The sequence below is a fragment of the Procambarus clarkii genome, chromosome 32 (assembly GCF_040958095.1).
Source record: "Procambarus clarkii isolate CNS0578487 chromosome 32, FALCON_Pclarkii_2.0, whole genome shotgun sequence".
NCBI lineage: Eukaryota > Metazoa > Arthropoda > Malacostraca > Decapoda > Cambaridae > Procambarus > Procambarus clarkii.
In genome coordinates this window covers 36281309-36297949 of record NC_091181.1, presented here as the reverse complement: position 1 = coordinate 36297949, position 16641 = coordinate 36281309, and the positions used below count along the sequence as shown (strand labels likewise).

General features: G+C 42.6%; 1 protein-coding gene across 1 annotated transcript in view; it reads left to right on the top strand.

The window, feature by feature from the left end:
* LOC123759566 (uncharacterized) overlaps positions 1 to 16178 on the top strand; it is a 42378-nt gene extending 26200 nt beyond the window's left edge. Inside the window, exons 2-3 of the mRNA XM_045744677.2 lie at positions 10066 to 12612; positions 15740 to 16178. Coding sequence (XP_045600633.2) covers positions 10066 to 12612; positions 15740 to 16111 — 2919 coding nt within the window. The 3' untranslated portion in view covers positions 16112 to 16178. The remainder of the gene's footprint in view (positions 1 to 10065; positions 12613 to 15739) is intronic.
* Positions 16179 to 16641: the final 463 nt, after the last annotated feature.

The following is a 16641-nucleotide window of genomic DNA, read 5'->3' as shown; positions in this document are numbered from 1 at the left end:
TCAGCGTATCTTTAAGCATAAGTCATTAGGTAAACATAGTGTTGAAAGTGATGGTTTCCTGTTGCTAGCGCCCAGGCCGGAGTGCTAAATACAATATATATATATATATATATATATATATATATATATATATATATATATATATATATATATATGTCGTACCTAATAGCCAGAACGCACTTCTCAGCCTACTATTCAAGGCCCGATTTGCCTAATAAGCCAAGTTTTCATGAATTAATGTTTTTTCGTCTACCTAACCTACCTAACCTAACCTAACCTAGCTTTTTTTGGCTACCTAACCTAACCTTACCTATAAATATAGGTTAGGTTAGGTTAGGTAGGGTTGGTTAGGTTCGGTCATATATCTACGTTAATTTTAACTCCAATAAAAAAAAATGACCTCATACATAGAGAAAAGGGTTGCTTTATCATTTCATAAGAAAAAAATTATAGTAAATATATTAATTCAGGAAAACTTGGCTTATTAGGCAAATCGGGCCTTGAATAGTAGGCTGAGAAGTGAGTTCTGGCTACTAGGTACGACATATATATATATATATATATATATATATATATATATATATATATATATATATATATATATATATATATATATATAATGTGTGTGTGTGTGTGTGTAAATCTCGAAAATTAACACGTGATGAAAAATGCGAGTGTCAGACCACGATGATGGATTTCATTAATAAGGAAATTTCCTGTTTCAATCCTTTCTTCGAAGGAAAGCTTCGAAGGAAAGTATTTCGAAGGAAAGCTATGTATGAACCGACAGATAATTCTCTACGCACAAAAGACAACATTTACTAACAAAACACAAACACATCCCACATTCACACACCATAAAATCATCAGTATCATAAATAATAATCATCATTCCACATTTTCCCCCCTGAGTATAAACATTAACAGTATTACTAATTAATAATCAGTACAAAATATATCCAGAACATAAAAGCCATTGTGCATAGAAAAGTTAACAATAGCCTTTCCTGCCACCAGTCATGCAGAACGCACCGCTAATGGCCACAGGAGCAAACAACAGTATTACCTCACATGACTGTCATGATTATGCTACACATTAGCAACCGCAAAATGACTAGTTCCCTCAAGGCGTGATGCTGCGAGACGGGAGAAATTACCACTGTCTGGTACACATTATATTTAGAAGCAGTGAATTAATAGATACGCGTACAATATTTTATTAGTGTACGATGATATGTTATGAGTTATGTGTGTGTGTGTGTGTGTGGCTGTCATCGTGTTATGTGTGTGTGTGTGTGTGTGGCTGTCTTCGTGTTATGTGTGTGTGTGTGTGCCTGTCTTCGTGTTGTGTGTGTGTGTGTGTGTGTGTGTGTGTGTGTGTGTGTGTGTGTGTGTGTGTGTGTGTGTGTGTGTGTGTGTGGGCCTGTCTACATGTTGTGAGACCTATGTGGCTCACATAGGAAAGGGAAGGGTAAGTGATGAGGATGAGAGATATTGAAGTGTTAGCAATTTCTGAGGTGTCTGACGTTACTGTTCTTAAGAGAGGCAGTCTTACCAGGCCATGACCGACTCCTCAGTTTCTGTAACCCAAGGAAATACTGCCTCCCGGAATGGTCGACATCAAGCAGCGTCTTGGAAGAGGCTGGTTCTATGGCCGGATATATGTAACCTTCAAGAAGTTGATTGATTGCTTGAAAATTTGCCTGACGCTCTAATGACGATTCCAGACCTTCTATAGTTCATTAAACTCATTAAATTTTAGGTTTTCTCTCGCTAAGCGGGCCCAACCACTTGGACTGGACGGATGGTCTCGCTTCATGCAGGTCAGCGTTCAATTCCCGACCGTCCAAGTAATTGGGCAACATTCCTCTCTTCCCCCCCCCCCCTCCGTCCCATACCAAATGCTTATCCTGACCCCTTCCAAGTGCTGTATAGTCGTAATGGCTTGACGCTGTCCCCTGATAGTTTCCTCCTTTCCCTTCTCGTTAAGCGGAGTTTTGTAAGATGAGTCTGGCATGTCTAGCTCAAGGACTCCTGACAATAAGCACTGAATGAATTAACTTCCAAATGAGGAACATTAAAGTGTAAAGGATCCTGTCAAATTATAATTTGTTGTTGTCAAGAATTATTCTCACTTTCATAGGGGGTAGAGATCTTAATCAGCTTTAATGAGGTAGGGATCTTTATCAATGATTTTATTAGGTAGGGGATCTCTATCACCTTTTATGAGGTAGGATTCTTTATCAATGTTTTTGAGGTAGGATTCTTTATCAATGTTTTTTGAAATAGGGATTTTTATCACCCTTTTTGAAATAGGGATCTTTATCACCCTTTTCTTGGGTGGAATAGCCATCAGAAGACTGGTACCATCAGTGTTGCCATTGTGGGATAGTTATCAGAACATTGGTATCTTCAGTTCTACTAAAGAGGTACTAAAATGTGTAGTGATCAAAAGATTGTTGCATACAGTGTTACCAATGTGGAGTAGCTATTAGAAGATTGGTACTTTCAGTGTTACCAACGTCGGGTGACCATCAGAAGATAACTGGTACCTGCAGTGTTGCCATCGTGGGGGTGGCCATCAAAGGATTGCTCCATTCAATGTTACCAACGTGTTGAAGCAGTTAGTCTTATTCTTGCTACCAGTGTTATCAATCCTCCTTTCTTATCTCACTCCTAGCTCCTCGAGGTCTTTTTCTTTATCCTCCCATCCACTTATCCATCCAATCCATCTCTCGACGTAGCCATCTATCCTCCATGCTCTCCTTCCATCTTCTCACATCCCCCATTCTTGATCAGGGACTCATTCTTCCCAGGTATTGTCTCTTCAACGTCATCTTCACCTCACTTTCACCTAGACTCTCATTCATTCACGCAGACCTCTCTCACTGTCTCTCACTGTCTCTCTTTCCATATTTCTCACTTTTTACCTATCTGAGAACTTCTCCTTCGTTACGTTTTCTTCTCAAATATCCGACCCTCTCTCACTCTCTCTCTCTCTCTCTCTCTCTCTCTCTCTCTCTCTCTCTCTCTCTCTCTCTCTCTCTCTCTCTCTCTCTTCCCTTCAACAGTTTTTTCCGTTAATCGCGTATTCAGCTCCTGTGTCTTTGTGCTGACTGACGTCTGAGTAGCGTCAGGCGGGCTTGGTGCATCCCGCACCCCGTGTCAGCCTGAGTGCCTGGCATTGTGCTTTATAAAAATGATGTCAAGGGGCCCGTGGAGCGCCTCTCGCACAGTCATGCTTGCCTTGTTTGCACACAGCTCGTAAGGATATGTTTACAGCATTATAATGCATGAATGACTGCACCAAACTAAAAATACACACACATACGTACAGGTACACCCTCATACACACACACACACACACACACACACACACACACACACACACACACATTGTATAATATGTCAAGGTTTGCAAACGATACAATACTAATGAGAATAGTTGTGACAGATGATGATTGTAAGATTCTCCAAGATGACTTAAACAAGCTGCAGAGTTCGTATGAGAAATGGCTGTTTGAGGTCAACACCAGCAAGTGCAAGGTTATGGAAACGGGAACAGGTTTCAGGAGACAGAAAGGCCAATACATGACGAAGAGAAAATACCTCCCTATAACGACAAGAGAAAGAGACATGGGAGTGGACATAACACCTGAACCTAACTCCAGAGATTCGATTAAATAGAATAACATCAGCCATATACTCTACGCTGACAAATGTCAGAACATCCTTCAGGAACCTGAAAAAGGAGTATTTTGCATTTCTGAATAATGGCGATGTGAGACCAGTTTGAGAATATACTGCCCCATCATGGAATCCCCATGTAAAACAAACAGAAAACACACAAGGACAGCTCGAAAGGGTGCAGAAATTTGCAACGTGGCTACGAGGGATGAGGTATGAAGAGAGACTGAAAGAACTAAACTTGACGACGCTGGAAAGGAGGTGAGAGAGGGGAGACATGATGCAGTCTTATAAAATACTTAGATGATTGACAGAATGGAAAAAGAGGAAATACACACAATGAATAGATGTATAGAATACACTCAATGTAGAAGACGAGGGCAAGCTTGAGACTTAGATGTGTCATGGAGAACGTTTTAACGTTGTTAGAACGTCGTTAGAACGTTTTCCTTCAGCGTAAGGGTAGCGAGTAAATGGAATGATCTAAAGGAACAGGTTGTAGAAGCGAACTCAATTAACAACTTTAAAAGAAGGTATGATAGAAAAATAGGTCAGGAGTCATTGCATTAGACAATCAGCAGCTAGAAAAGCGGGGTCCAAGAGCTAGAGCTCGATCCTTGAAGCACAAATAGGTGAGTACAACACACTGAGGATACAACTAAGATAATGAAAGAAAATAGGGACAAAATATAGCTATAAACTATACTGTTGAAGGAACGTCACAATACAAAAAAAGGTCAGATAAACGGCTGTTGAAATTTAACCACAGGAAATGCAACGTAATGAGAATGAACGAGTACGTGAGGAACCAGAGGAGCAACATTGACTGCTCAACCCGTCCTCCTAATAACACGTTGCATTTTGAGGTATACTTTACCTAAGTCCAAAAACTGCCGTACTAGAAAATGGTCGTGGCTCGCGAAATTGACTTACTGTTCCGTTTTCTATCCACAAGTCCTTTGGTAGGTCAGGATAAGGCACTTTAATACGACAGTTTCTTGACGTTTGGAACGCTCGCGAGAAGGGGCTGGACTGGGAGGACGGCAGCTGGAGATCGACCATGGACCGGGCATTAAGCTAAACCACTCATAGGTTTATAAGAGGTTTAGACCCCGTAACTAGCCAAAGACCCCGTAACTAGCCAGAACAAGCAGACAGGAGTAATTCTTTCAAACACAATTTGCAGAAAAGACAATTTTAAAAAGCACAAAGCCATGCAGCAATACTGATTCTGAAAATTATAAGCCTAAGGTACTATGCCAAGTTGGGGAAATTGAATCTTCAAGTACTGCAGGCTTTGAGATCCTCAAGAGACATGATTCAGATATATAAAATACTAGGAGTAGTACAGTACATCAGAGGTTAGAACTGGAAACTGGAAAAGCAGACGTGCCGCAGAGTTCTAAGAAAATACTGACTTATTGCGCGTAATGGACGGATCAAGTGGCCTTAAGGAACGGGTAGTTGACGTGGAAACGACACAACTCAAAAAATAATATATTACAAAATCTTGAGAAGTTGTTAACAGTGTTGCACAGAATTCATAAAAAGAATAAAGGCGAACCCAAGAGATATTAATCCGTCCCAGCAAGTACTATATTAGGTAATACCTGTTAGCGAAGTCCTGCGACGCATGCACGCACATGCGTCTCTGGAGGTCCATAGCGCATACCTTCCCTGCGACGCATGCACGCATCTGCATCTCTGGATGTCAGAGTCGTCTGATTTCAATCGCCATGGGAACTGTCGCACAGCGATATAATAATATCTGCTTTTTGAAGCTCTCTACCTCTCTGACTATCTCTCAGAGATAGGTCGACTATCTCCTATCGACTATCCAGTCGATAATGTAACTATCCAGTCGACAATGTAACTATCCAGTCGATAATGTAACTATCTAGTCGACAATGTAACTATCCAGTCGATAATGCAACTATCCAGTCGATAATGTAACTATCCAGCAGACTATCCATCCAGTCGACTATCTTCGACTGATCGACTATCTCTCTCAGAGTCAGCATCAATGAGAGCCTCTCCCTCGCTGACTATCTCTCCCTCTCTCAAGTTCTCCAGACCACACAGTATGCATCAAACACAATATCTCGCATCATCCTTCACGGCTGACAAGCTGGGAACCCACATCTCAAGCAATTGACCGAGTCATACTGATTCAAAAGATCTAATCTCTCGTTTCCTTTTCGTCCAGCTGGTTGGGGTTATTTCGGCTATTATGTCATCGTGTTTTTTTTTTGTTTTGTTTATTATTTGCTTCCGGCCTCTGCCGGGGCTGGTTTTTGATTGGTTGATCAGTTCACGTGAAATGTGTTAATGACAACGTTGTACCGTATGTGGTGAGCTGTTAGAAATAGCAATTACTCCTTATAAAATGGAATTTGTTGTTTACATTCAAAAAATTATAAACTAGTGACAATGAACAATTCTTATTTTAAGAAACGTATACTTATATACATACGTACTCGGAAACACTTATTTATACATAAGTGTGGAAATACACAGCATACACATGGCGAACAGTTACCCACAAGATATTTGTGGAGACGCTCCCAGCGGAGAACATACACAATAATCACAGTTCTGCTCCTGTGACTACATACACTAGCGTGAATAATTTGACGATTTGTTCGTGATGAACAATTTGATAGCGTCAGACCGGGATATTTCGTGGTCTGGACAATATTATATACTTTGTGGTAATATACATCTTAAGTCTTACGAGAGAGAGAGAGAGAGAGAGAGAGAGAGAGAGAGAGAGAGAGAGAGAGAGAGAGAGAGAGAGAGAGAGAGAGAGAGAGAGAGAGAGAGAGAGAGAGAGAGAGACACGTTGCTTCCTCAGCCTGCTGGAGGAACCGGCTCAACACAGCCGTTAAGTACACACCACTTCTCCTGGTCCCGTCCAGGGGACGGATGGGGGAGACATCCCCCATCCCCCAAGGAACAGTGGGGGAGGGCTAGGCAAGACCCCTCCATGTATCCCTCACCCCCCCCAACCCCAAGGGCCAGAAGGGCAACACCCTTAAGGGCTGGAGCAGCCGTACTACTCTCTCCATCGCTACCTCAACTCTCTCACTTGCACGATTAAAATTTATATTTTAAAATACATGTATATTAAAATACATATGCATTAAAACACATGTGTATTAAAACACAAACTGTGTTCTGTATTAAAATATAAATCTTAAAATACATTTACATCAATAACGAAGTAATTAATTCGTTATAAATAATAAGGAAATCGTATAACCACGAAGGGAAAATGAAACAAGAAGTCATTTGAGCGCTTTCGTGCTAATATAAACATCTTCAAATTTATAAACAATGAAATAAAATACATGAAATATATAGGCGTGAAAAAGGAAGGTGACATGTGAAATGAAGATGTTTTTATAATATTTGGTTCATGAAAATTTGATAATATACATGACCTTCTTCTAGATCTCTGGGATTGTAAATCCCCTTCTTCTTGATAATTGGAACTGTAAATCCCGTTTTTCGAGATCCTTGGGACTGTAAATCCCCTTCTTCTAGATCCCTGGGACTGTAAATCCCCTTCTTCTAGGTCCCCGGGACTGTAAATCCCCTTCTTCTAGGTCCCCGGGACTGTAAATCACTTTTTTTTCTAGATCCCTGGGACCGTAAATCACTTTTTTCTAGATCCCTGGGACTGTAAAATACTTTTTTCTAGATCCCTGGGACTGTAAAATACTTTTTTCTAGATCCCTGGGACTGTAAATCACCTTCCAGGTCACTGAGTCTGTAAAGGACTTTCTCCCTGTCCTTGTGCTTGTAAGACACTTTCTCATTAGTTATTGTGTCTGTAAATCTCTATCCTTCTAATCCTTGGGACCTCTAAATAATTTTATTACCAATTCTTGGACTTGTAAAACACTATCCTTCCCATCCCTGGGCTTGTAAGTTACTTTCTAATGACCCTTGCGCCCAAAAATCTCAATGCTTATGGAGTTTAACATTTTCCACATTTTAATACGAAGTCCCTGGAAGTTAACATATATTCTATCTGATTTTACACATGAATACTCTGCACTAAAGTTATAATTGACTAGATTCTGAAGCTGAATTTGATATATTCGAGCGTATAATGATGTGACTTGCGAGATATAATGTTACAGAAAGTCGTTTCTTAGTTTTGTAAAGCTAAACAATAGTCCTTTTTTTGCATCCTTCGCTTTTGTGTGGTTATTGACTACCAGGATGTACAACGTCAGGGAGGGACAGTATTGACTTTTACGATGTACAACGTTTGAGTGGAGAGTATTGGCCTCTAGGATGTACAACGTTTGAGTGGAGAGTATTGGCCTCTAGGATGTACAACGTTTGAGTGGACAGTATTGGCCTCTAGGATGTACAACGTTTGAGTGGACAGTATTGGCCTCTAGGATGTACAACGTTTGAGTGGACAGTATTGGCCTCTAGGATGTACAACGTTTGAGTGGACAGTATTGGCCTCTAGGATGTACAACGTTTGAGTGGACAGTATTGGCCTCTAGGATGTACAACATTTGAGTAGACAGTATTGGCCTCTAGGATGTACAACGTCTGTGGGGGGGGAGGGGGGCACAGTAGTGGTTACTAGGATATACAACAATCACAAAAGCATATTTCGAAAAGACTGATTTGTCAGTCTTAGGTAATTAAGTGTTGGTATGTTTTAACTCCAGCAAAAAACAGCTTGGATTATTATTTTCTTGTCTACTCAACGAATATCTAATATTATTATTATTATTCACACAGTAATCACACTAACGTGATATATAGCAATGAGAAAATCCACTAGGACTGTGAGGTGGCCGCGAACCTGCGACCAAGATTGATTGATGAAGATTAAGCCAACCAAAAGGTGGCACGGGCATGAATAGCCCGTAAGTGGTGGCCCCCTTAAGCCACTACCAGTATCAAGAGCTGATACTGGAGATCTGTGTGCGACCAAGATATTGCCAGTCGCATATTCTACCACTTGACCTACACCTCACGTCCCCACCCCACTGTACTTCTGTGTGTATCTATACACAGATAGATACACACTGTGTATCCTCGAACACTGTGTATCTACTGTGCACACTGTGTATCTATTGTGTGTCGATACACACTTCTGTATATCTTCCACCTGAGTGCTTGTAGGTGGTACGTAAAAACTTGGCCTGCCTTCAGTAGGGAGCCTCCAGACTTCCTGTGATTTCAGTAGAAATCTGGTTGTATGACTCTTATAAGTCAGTGGTGGTCTAGTGGAAGAGTATGCGACTGGCAATACCTTGGTCGCAGGTTCGTGCCCCCTCACAGCCCTAGTGGATTTCCTCATTATTATTATTATTATTATTATTATATTTACATTTCCATCTAACTGAAATATGTATTGTGTACAGGTAGTATATATCTGTGAAAGAGAATCTCAGTCTGTCTGTCTGTCTGTCGGTTCGAGGTCGGGGACCAGATACTTGAGATTAGCCTCGCCAAACTTTGCAGCATGACTGATCTTTGTTCGGGATGGCCATAGGCGCGTAGGGGTCGACCTGCATATTCTCCCCTTTACATGAAATGATAAATGATACTATTTTGTGATCTCGCTAAGTCTCCATTCTCACTGAGATTCATCGAGCATAATATTTTCAATGTGATTTAATGTCAGGATGTCTTGTTGTATATTTGCTTGTTAAACGCGCTGTATAGTGAAGATGGTGACAGTGATGAAGAGGAAAGTGGTGATGACAAGTAGGGAAGGTATTGAAGGGGTAAGACAGGTATTGAAGCACAGGGAAGGAGGTGATAGGTAGGGTAAGGTCGAGATGAAGGGTAAGGAAGGTGGTGAAGGATAAGGAAGGTGGTGAAGGGTAAGGAAGGTGGTAAATGGTAGGAAATGTGGTTTAGAGTCGGGGCAAAGTGGTGAAGTGTAGGGAAAGTGGTAAAGGGTTGAGAAGATAGTGATGATGATGATGATGGATGTAGATGACATACCCGACGGTGTCCGGGTAGTGAAGATGGTTTACAGTAATGAAGATTACGTACTGAAGATGGTTCAGTTGAAGAGAATGGTTGTTTGTAGTGTAGCTGGTTGCAATTTTGAAGGTGAGATGATGGTTACAGTATAGTTGTGTGAAGTTAAAATGGTTAGAGTGAGGAAGATAGCATATAGATGGTTTCAGTGATAATGGCCATGTGGAGTGAAGATGGCTACAGTAACGATGGTTCTGTGTTGTATACATTGTTACAGTGATAAAGATAGTGTGTAGTGAAAAAGTGGCCTCCGTCACCCAAGTAACGCCAGGTACCCTCTATATTACATTTATAAATACAAAAACAGTGAGTTCAGTATTTGTCCATTACAAAGCTCCCTCTTCACTACAGGTGACGACGGACGTCAACGAACTGCGGTGTGATGTCTGTGGACGAGAGTTCGATCGCCGGTCTCGGTTGGACGCCCACTACAAGACTCACACCGGAGAGAGGCCCTTTGCGTGTCCATTCTGCGGCAAGAGTTTCGCTTCCAAAGGGAACTGCAACACCCACATGCGTGTCCACACCCGCGAGAGGCCTTACCAGTGTCCACACTGTGAGAAACGCTTCTCTCAACACGGCCAACTCGTCATACACATCCGGCGCCACACAGGCGAGAAGCCTTACGTATGTACACATTGCAACAAGGGTTTTACTTGCTCAAAAGTGCTTAAAATCCACGTAAGGACTCACACGGGCGAGAAGCCCTTCCAGTGCGAGCACTGTCAAAAGGGATTTGCTGCCTACGCCAATCTAGTCGTCCACCGGCGAATACACACGAGAGAGCGCCCGTACGCATGCCACTTGTGCGGTCGCGCATTTGAGCACTCTGGCAACCTGAGTCGTCACGTGCGCGTGCACCGCGTGGAAAGTGGCGTGCGCTGCATCCCGTGCGGCCAAGTCTTCTCCAGCGACACTGACCTCGTTAACCACACCGCCCAGCACCATCCTAACGAGTACGCTCGCGATGACGAGGCTGATCTCGAGGCTTCGCTGGTTTCTGAACCAACTACCATCAACTTACAGGATCTGGAGCAATTCCAGCCGCCAACTGGCCTCCAGTGCATCCTGCCTCCGCCTTGCGAACCGCAGCTGACTATACTGACTCCTCTGGAGCCAGCGCGAGCCAGCGACATCATCCCCGTCGCGCCGCCACCAGTGGAGGCGGAGGAGGAGACAAGGGAAACCGGGGCTTGCATCGTCGTCAGTGACTCTGAGGACTCGGGCCGCGAGTCAGGCGGCAGCACGGGCTACGCCACGTCCCCAGACCAAGTCTTTGACCGAGGGGCTCACCAGTCGCCAGAAACCAGTTCGAAACCCGATGATCCGGCGACAACTACAGCGGAATCAACAGTGCCGGTGAGATTGCCGTCCCCGGTGCCTCAGCGGGAGGCAGTTAGAGAGGCTTTGGATACTACAGTTTCTTTCGATGTTCCGCCGCCAGTTCCGACCTTCCGGATGCCGCCGAAGAAGCAACAGTACCCAGGTGGCGGCAGGTCACCGTTGAGTGTACTGCGAGCGGCACTGTCGTCCCAACGGCCGCTCACTCCTACTTCCCCGTTAGTCAGTCAAGCAACGTCGCAACTATCAGCCATTACTTCCCCGACGGTGACACTTCCCTCTGAGCCGGTGTTGCAACCCGAGACCAGCGGACCTAACTCTCCACACCTGAACATCCACCAGCTCACTCTGGGTCACCATCCGGTGCCTGGTAACCACACAACGTCCACGGGGCTTGGTGCTTCACCATTCCTCCGACCGTACCCCTGCAACCACCCTCCAGCACCGGAACCACAACTACCCGACTCCTGCGGAGGCGCTTCACCGCTCTACAGGCCCAACTCTGCCCCACACTCGCCTTCCACCGGCGATTCCAACCCCCTGGACCTGTCCCAACCTCCAGGACCTCATGGCTATCCAACTACGACGGAAAGTTCGCCATTAAATCTCTCTCAGAGATTGGGTAGAAGTCCTGGTGATTTATATCCGGGTTATGGGGTGCCTCAGCCTCCCTCTTCTACCCATCAACTGCTGGCACCTGCCTCGCCAGGACTTCCGCATGCCAATCATCATCTTCTCACTTCAGCCATACCCACACCTCCAACGCAATCTAATATCCTGAGAAGAAAATCTACCGATGTCAGTCACTTAGATTCCAAGAAAAATAAATCTCGTAAAGTGGCCCCTCCTCCTTTAATTCCCATTCACGCTCCTGAGAAGCCCCAAGTCAGTGTCTCAACAACTTGTGTTGCTTCTGTACCGCTACCAGCACCACCAGTGCCACCATCACATCCGCCACCACTACTACAACCACCACCACCACCACTACCCCCGCAATCAGCTCAGCAGCTGATGCAGTCATCCTTGCCTGTTTCTTCCATATCTCCATATACTCATCACCACCAACACTGCCCAACAATCAACACAAACACACATACAACACCGCTGCTGGTTACACCTGTCCACACGAGAGCGATCACCACTCTACCATCCCACGCACCCATCACCATATCCACGCACCCAAACGCCATACCCACACACACCAGCCTCCTACAGCCACACCCGACTGCCATACCCACACACCCGAGAAGACCTGTACCTATGCCTCCTCCTTGCTCCAAGCTTGAAGACCCTGAGATCATCGTAGAAGCTGACCACACGAAAGAAGACTTAATAACGCCGCCCGGCAAATCCGAGGTCGTCCTCGGGGGCTCCTGTCTGGCTGCCTCCTCACCCTTGGAGTGCATTAGGGAAAATATCCAGAGGTCATTGCTGTCCCTCATGCCTGGGGAACACGAGGCCGCTGGCTTCAAGAGGAAAGTAGAAACTGCCCTGGTCGTCCTGGTCGGTGAAGCCCCAATGAGACAACTTGGATATCCCGAGAAAACTGCTGAACAGGTAAGAATATTACCCCTAAGTCAGTTTGTTTCTTCTTAGATGTGATCTTAAAGGGGTTTTGGGTTTGGAATAATTATTCTCCTTCCTTTATTCTTCACGTCGGGTTGTGATGCAGCTGAATACGTTCATTTTCCTCAAGGCAAGACAATCAGGCTCTCAGGGTTCGACATGAATGGTCGTCTCCATCACGATGACAAGGTGATGGACCAAGAAAATGGTGCCTAAATGTTGCTTGTGTTTTGCGCACAAGTAAGTAATTATCAAAAGAAGGCGCCAAGGCCGAGAGACTATGTCGCACAAAGCACACACGCATACACGCACATACGCACACACACACGCACGCACGCACAAACATATACACACACGCACACACATATATATATATATACACACACACACACACACACACACACACACACACACACACACACATACACACACACACACACACACACACACACACACACACACACACACACACACACACACACGCACGATAGAACCCAGTAGGCTCAGGAATCTGTATACCAGTTAATTGATAGTTGAGAGACGGGACCAAAAAGCCAAAGCTCAAGCCCCCCTCAAGCACAACTAGGTGGGTACAACTAGGTGGGGGCTCACGTACTTACGTGCTCACGTACTATAACGTTAACTGTTGATATTTAAAGAACACGATAGAGAAAGTAGATTTTAAACAAGGCTTTCATAGTGGACACGACGGATCACAAGAGGTTAGCGACCATAGACACTAGTCGTTTGGTATTTGGGCGACAAGACAGGAGCTAGAGCCTAACCATCACAAAGTACATCTATGTCAATACACACACACACACACACACACACACACACACACACACACACACACACACACACACACACATACACAAGCATAATTCACTAACAAATATTGAATGTACTAAATCAAAACTATAAATTAAATTTTCACAGACCATTAGATCCAATCGTAGAGGCTTTTATAAATATATTAGAAGCCTTTAAAATATTAAGGACTCGACAGGTCTTCTATTGTAGAGTGACGGTAGGCTGACGGACAGCAGTGAAGAGACGGCCTCTCTGTCCAGCACGAAGCTCGGTCTTTACATTATTGAAAATAACAAACGTTCCCAAACTGCAAAATTTATTCAGTGAGAAAAAGAATTATGCATTGCAATTTTTTTGTATCAGCAGCTCGTAATACGCTCACTATGATAACTTAAATACATGGGAATCACCGCCACCACTTGTCTTAAGACGTTTAGGAGTTTAACCCAAACATTAATTTTTCTTTTTCATCATTACAATATAATTTAATGATATAAAAAGAGGGTGAGAAAAGTAACAGTAACCTTGCATTAAATACTCGTTCTTTTAGGCAGATGTTGTTTAAAATATAATATAAACAGTTTCTAGATCCCAACTTTAGGAAAACTAACAGCGGAACCGGATCCGATATAATCGATCCTGTCAAAGTATCTATTATAATTATGTAATTATATATACAACAACAGTTACTCAGGATTTCCAACCGATATTTTAATCCTAAATTTCGAGATAACCTTTTGCAACCTTTAACCGTCTAATGATTCGAGCGTATTGTTCCACTGATTGGTACTATCGTCCTTGTTCAACGGAACGAGCGGGGTGCCCCAGGGGTCGGTACTCCACACCGTCTACATAAATGACAAAAAAAAAACAGGGATTAATCTTAAAAATATATATCTTATCAAGCGCAGTTGACACAATATTAAGACAAAATTCTACGTATGAGACAGACAGCATAAGTATCCAGACGGTCCTAGACAGTGGCCAGAGGTATGAAAGACGAATGTTAATGAAGACACATGTAAGATAATATAATTTGTCTATACTACTCATAAATATTATCACAAACTGTCATCGTTGATACGCATAATTTGACAAAATCAGCCGAGTAAACACTTCTTAAACATTCGACTTACTAACTTTTTGTATTCCACATATACTCATATTTTAATTTCCTTTTTCGTTTACCTAACACCAAAAAATGCGTTTGAGGCCATCCTAAAACCGCTGTAAGTCTTGGCCAGGGCCACACTACACCAGCGTCTCACATCCAGACATAATAGTAGGCATTAACTCTCTTTTATGCAGCTCTCTAGACACCATTATTTTAATCCTATCATTCTTTTATTGTAGTAATCACTTTTTCTTCACTAATTCTACTTTCAAATTCTCCCGAGAAAGGTATTGAAAGTGATCAATCACATCTTGGATTCCTCCTGTTTCACTTACTAAGTTTCCTTCTCTATCGTCCACATTCACTTTTACCAATCGCCTTCCAAATATGTAAAAAAAACTTTCAAGTAATTTGCATATCTCCCGGTCATTTTCTGATGAAAAAAATTGCATTATCTGCGTATATACGTCCTGACGAACTTCATTTTTCTAATCATGCACAAATTTTCCGCCCATTTAATTTTGTTATCTTCTAGTGACGCATGTATCTGGTGAAACAGCCGAGATTCTTGTTCAGTTTTGTTACTTCTGTGACGAGGACACATATCAAAGCCTTAGATATTACTGGGGCATTTAACTGGCCTGGCATAAGGAAAATCTCAATTTACACATGTTAAAACGTCCATCTGTGTTGATATGTAAACCCCACGTTCACATGTACACACACATTTAGGAATCCACTTAAAACTGTAGTTAATTAATTTAAAAAGGTAAAAATGTCCAAGTAATCAACACAATATGAGCGATACGTTCAATTCTAGTGAGGGGAAAACATTTGCTATTTGAACACAGTGATCTGTTTCTTGTTGACATGTGCAGCTGTTTGTTGTTAGTTGATATATGTCAAGTCATTAATCCACTTGTTCTTAAGGCACAAGGGGGATCAATTAATCCACCTGTTCTCCCTAAGGCACAAATGAGTTAATCCAGTTTTCCTTAAGATACAGCGATGACCAGTTAATCGACCTTTCTCATTAAGTAAGAAAGAGGATCAATTAATCCTCCTGTTCTCATTAAGGCAAAAGGATAATCAATTCATTTGTTCCACTTAAGGCGTACGCGGTGAATTAGGCAAGCCACGACACAGGTGAAACAGGGGTACAATATGACAATGTTTTCTTTTGTTCCGCAGGTGTTGATCACCATCCTGGACATGGCTGGAAAGAGCCCTTGCGCAGATGTGCGAGTGGATGAGCTCCAGAGACTGAAAGTTAACATGCGCAAGTTTCTGGAATACGGCTTCCCTTCCAGAACCAACTGGGAAGAACTGGGCTGGAATGGCAAATCCATCGACACTATCATGGACAACATCATCTCCTGGATTTCTCGTAGACAGTCGGTCGACATTAAGCTCTTCGGCGGAGGCCAGCCGGGAGGTGTTGGTGGTGGAGTTATTGGAGGTGGTATTGGAGCAGTCATTGGAGGTGGTGGTGGTGTTGGAGGAGTTCCAGCTGGGGATAATGAGGATTTCAAGCTTAATGGGACGCCTCTGAAGGCCTCCTAGTACGAGGTGCCGCCACCACATAGTCGTCTATATTCCTTATTTTAAATACTATGTACAAATATTTATGGTATTTATTTACATTTGTATAAAGTAAATGAACGAAGATAATTTAGTATTTCTTAACCTAAACTGTCCTTACACATTTTAAATTCAAAGAAATGTAAATTTCACAGGTAGAGTACAGAAAATTAAGTTGGAAGGAACCGAGGACCAACAGCCTATTTTATCGGCTTTAATAAATATTATGTTGAAAAAAGTTTTCAGTTGAACTGAATGTCAAAATATGTAGATAGAAGGAAACCCATATATTACAACCTAGTAAACAAATTAAAGCTTAAGATATGAGTCAGAATTTCACTTATAACTGAACAGATAAACTGTTTTATCTTACAGCTTAAAAAGGACATTACGATAACTTGAGTTTAAAATATTACAACGACGATAATAATAATAATAATAATAATAATAATAATAAATCACATGAGAAATAAAGCAGTAATAGTCAATAATAATATCAATATTAAACATAG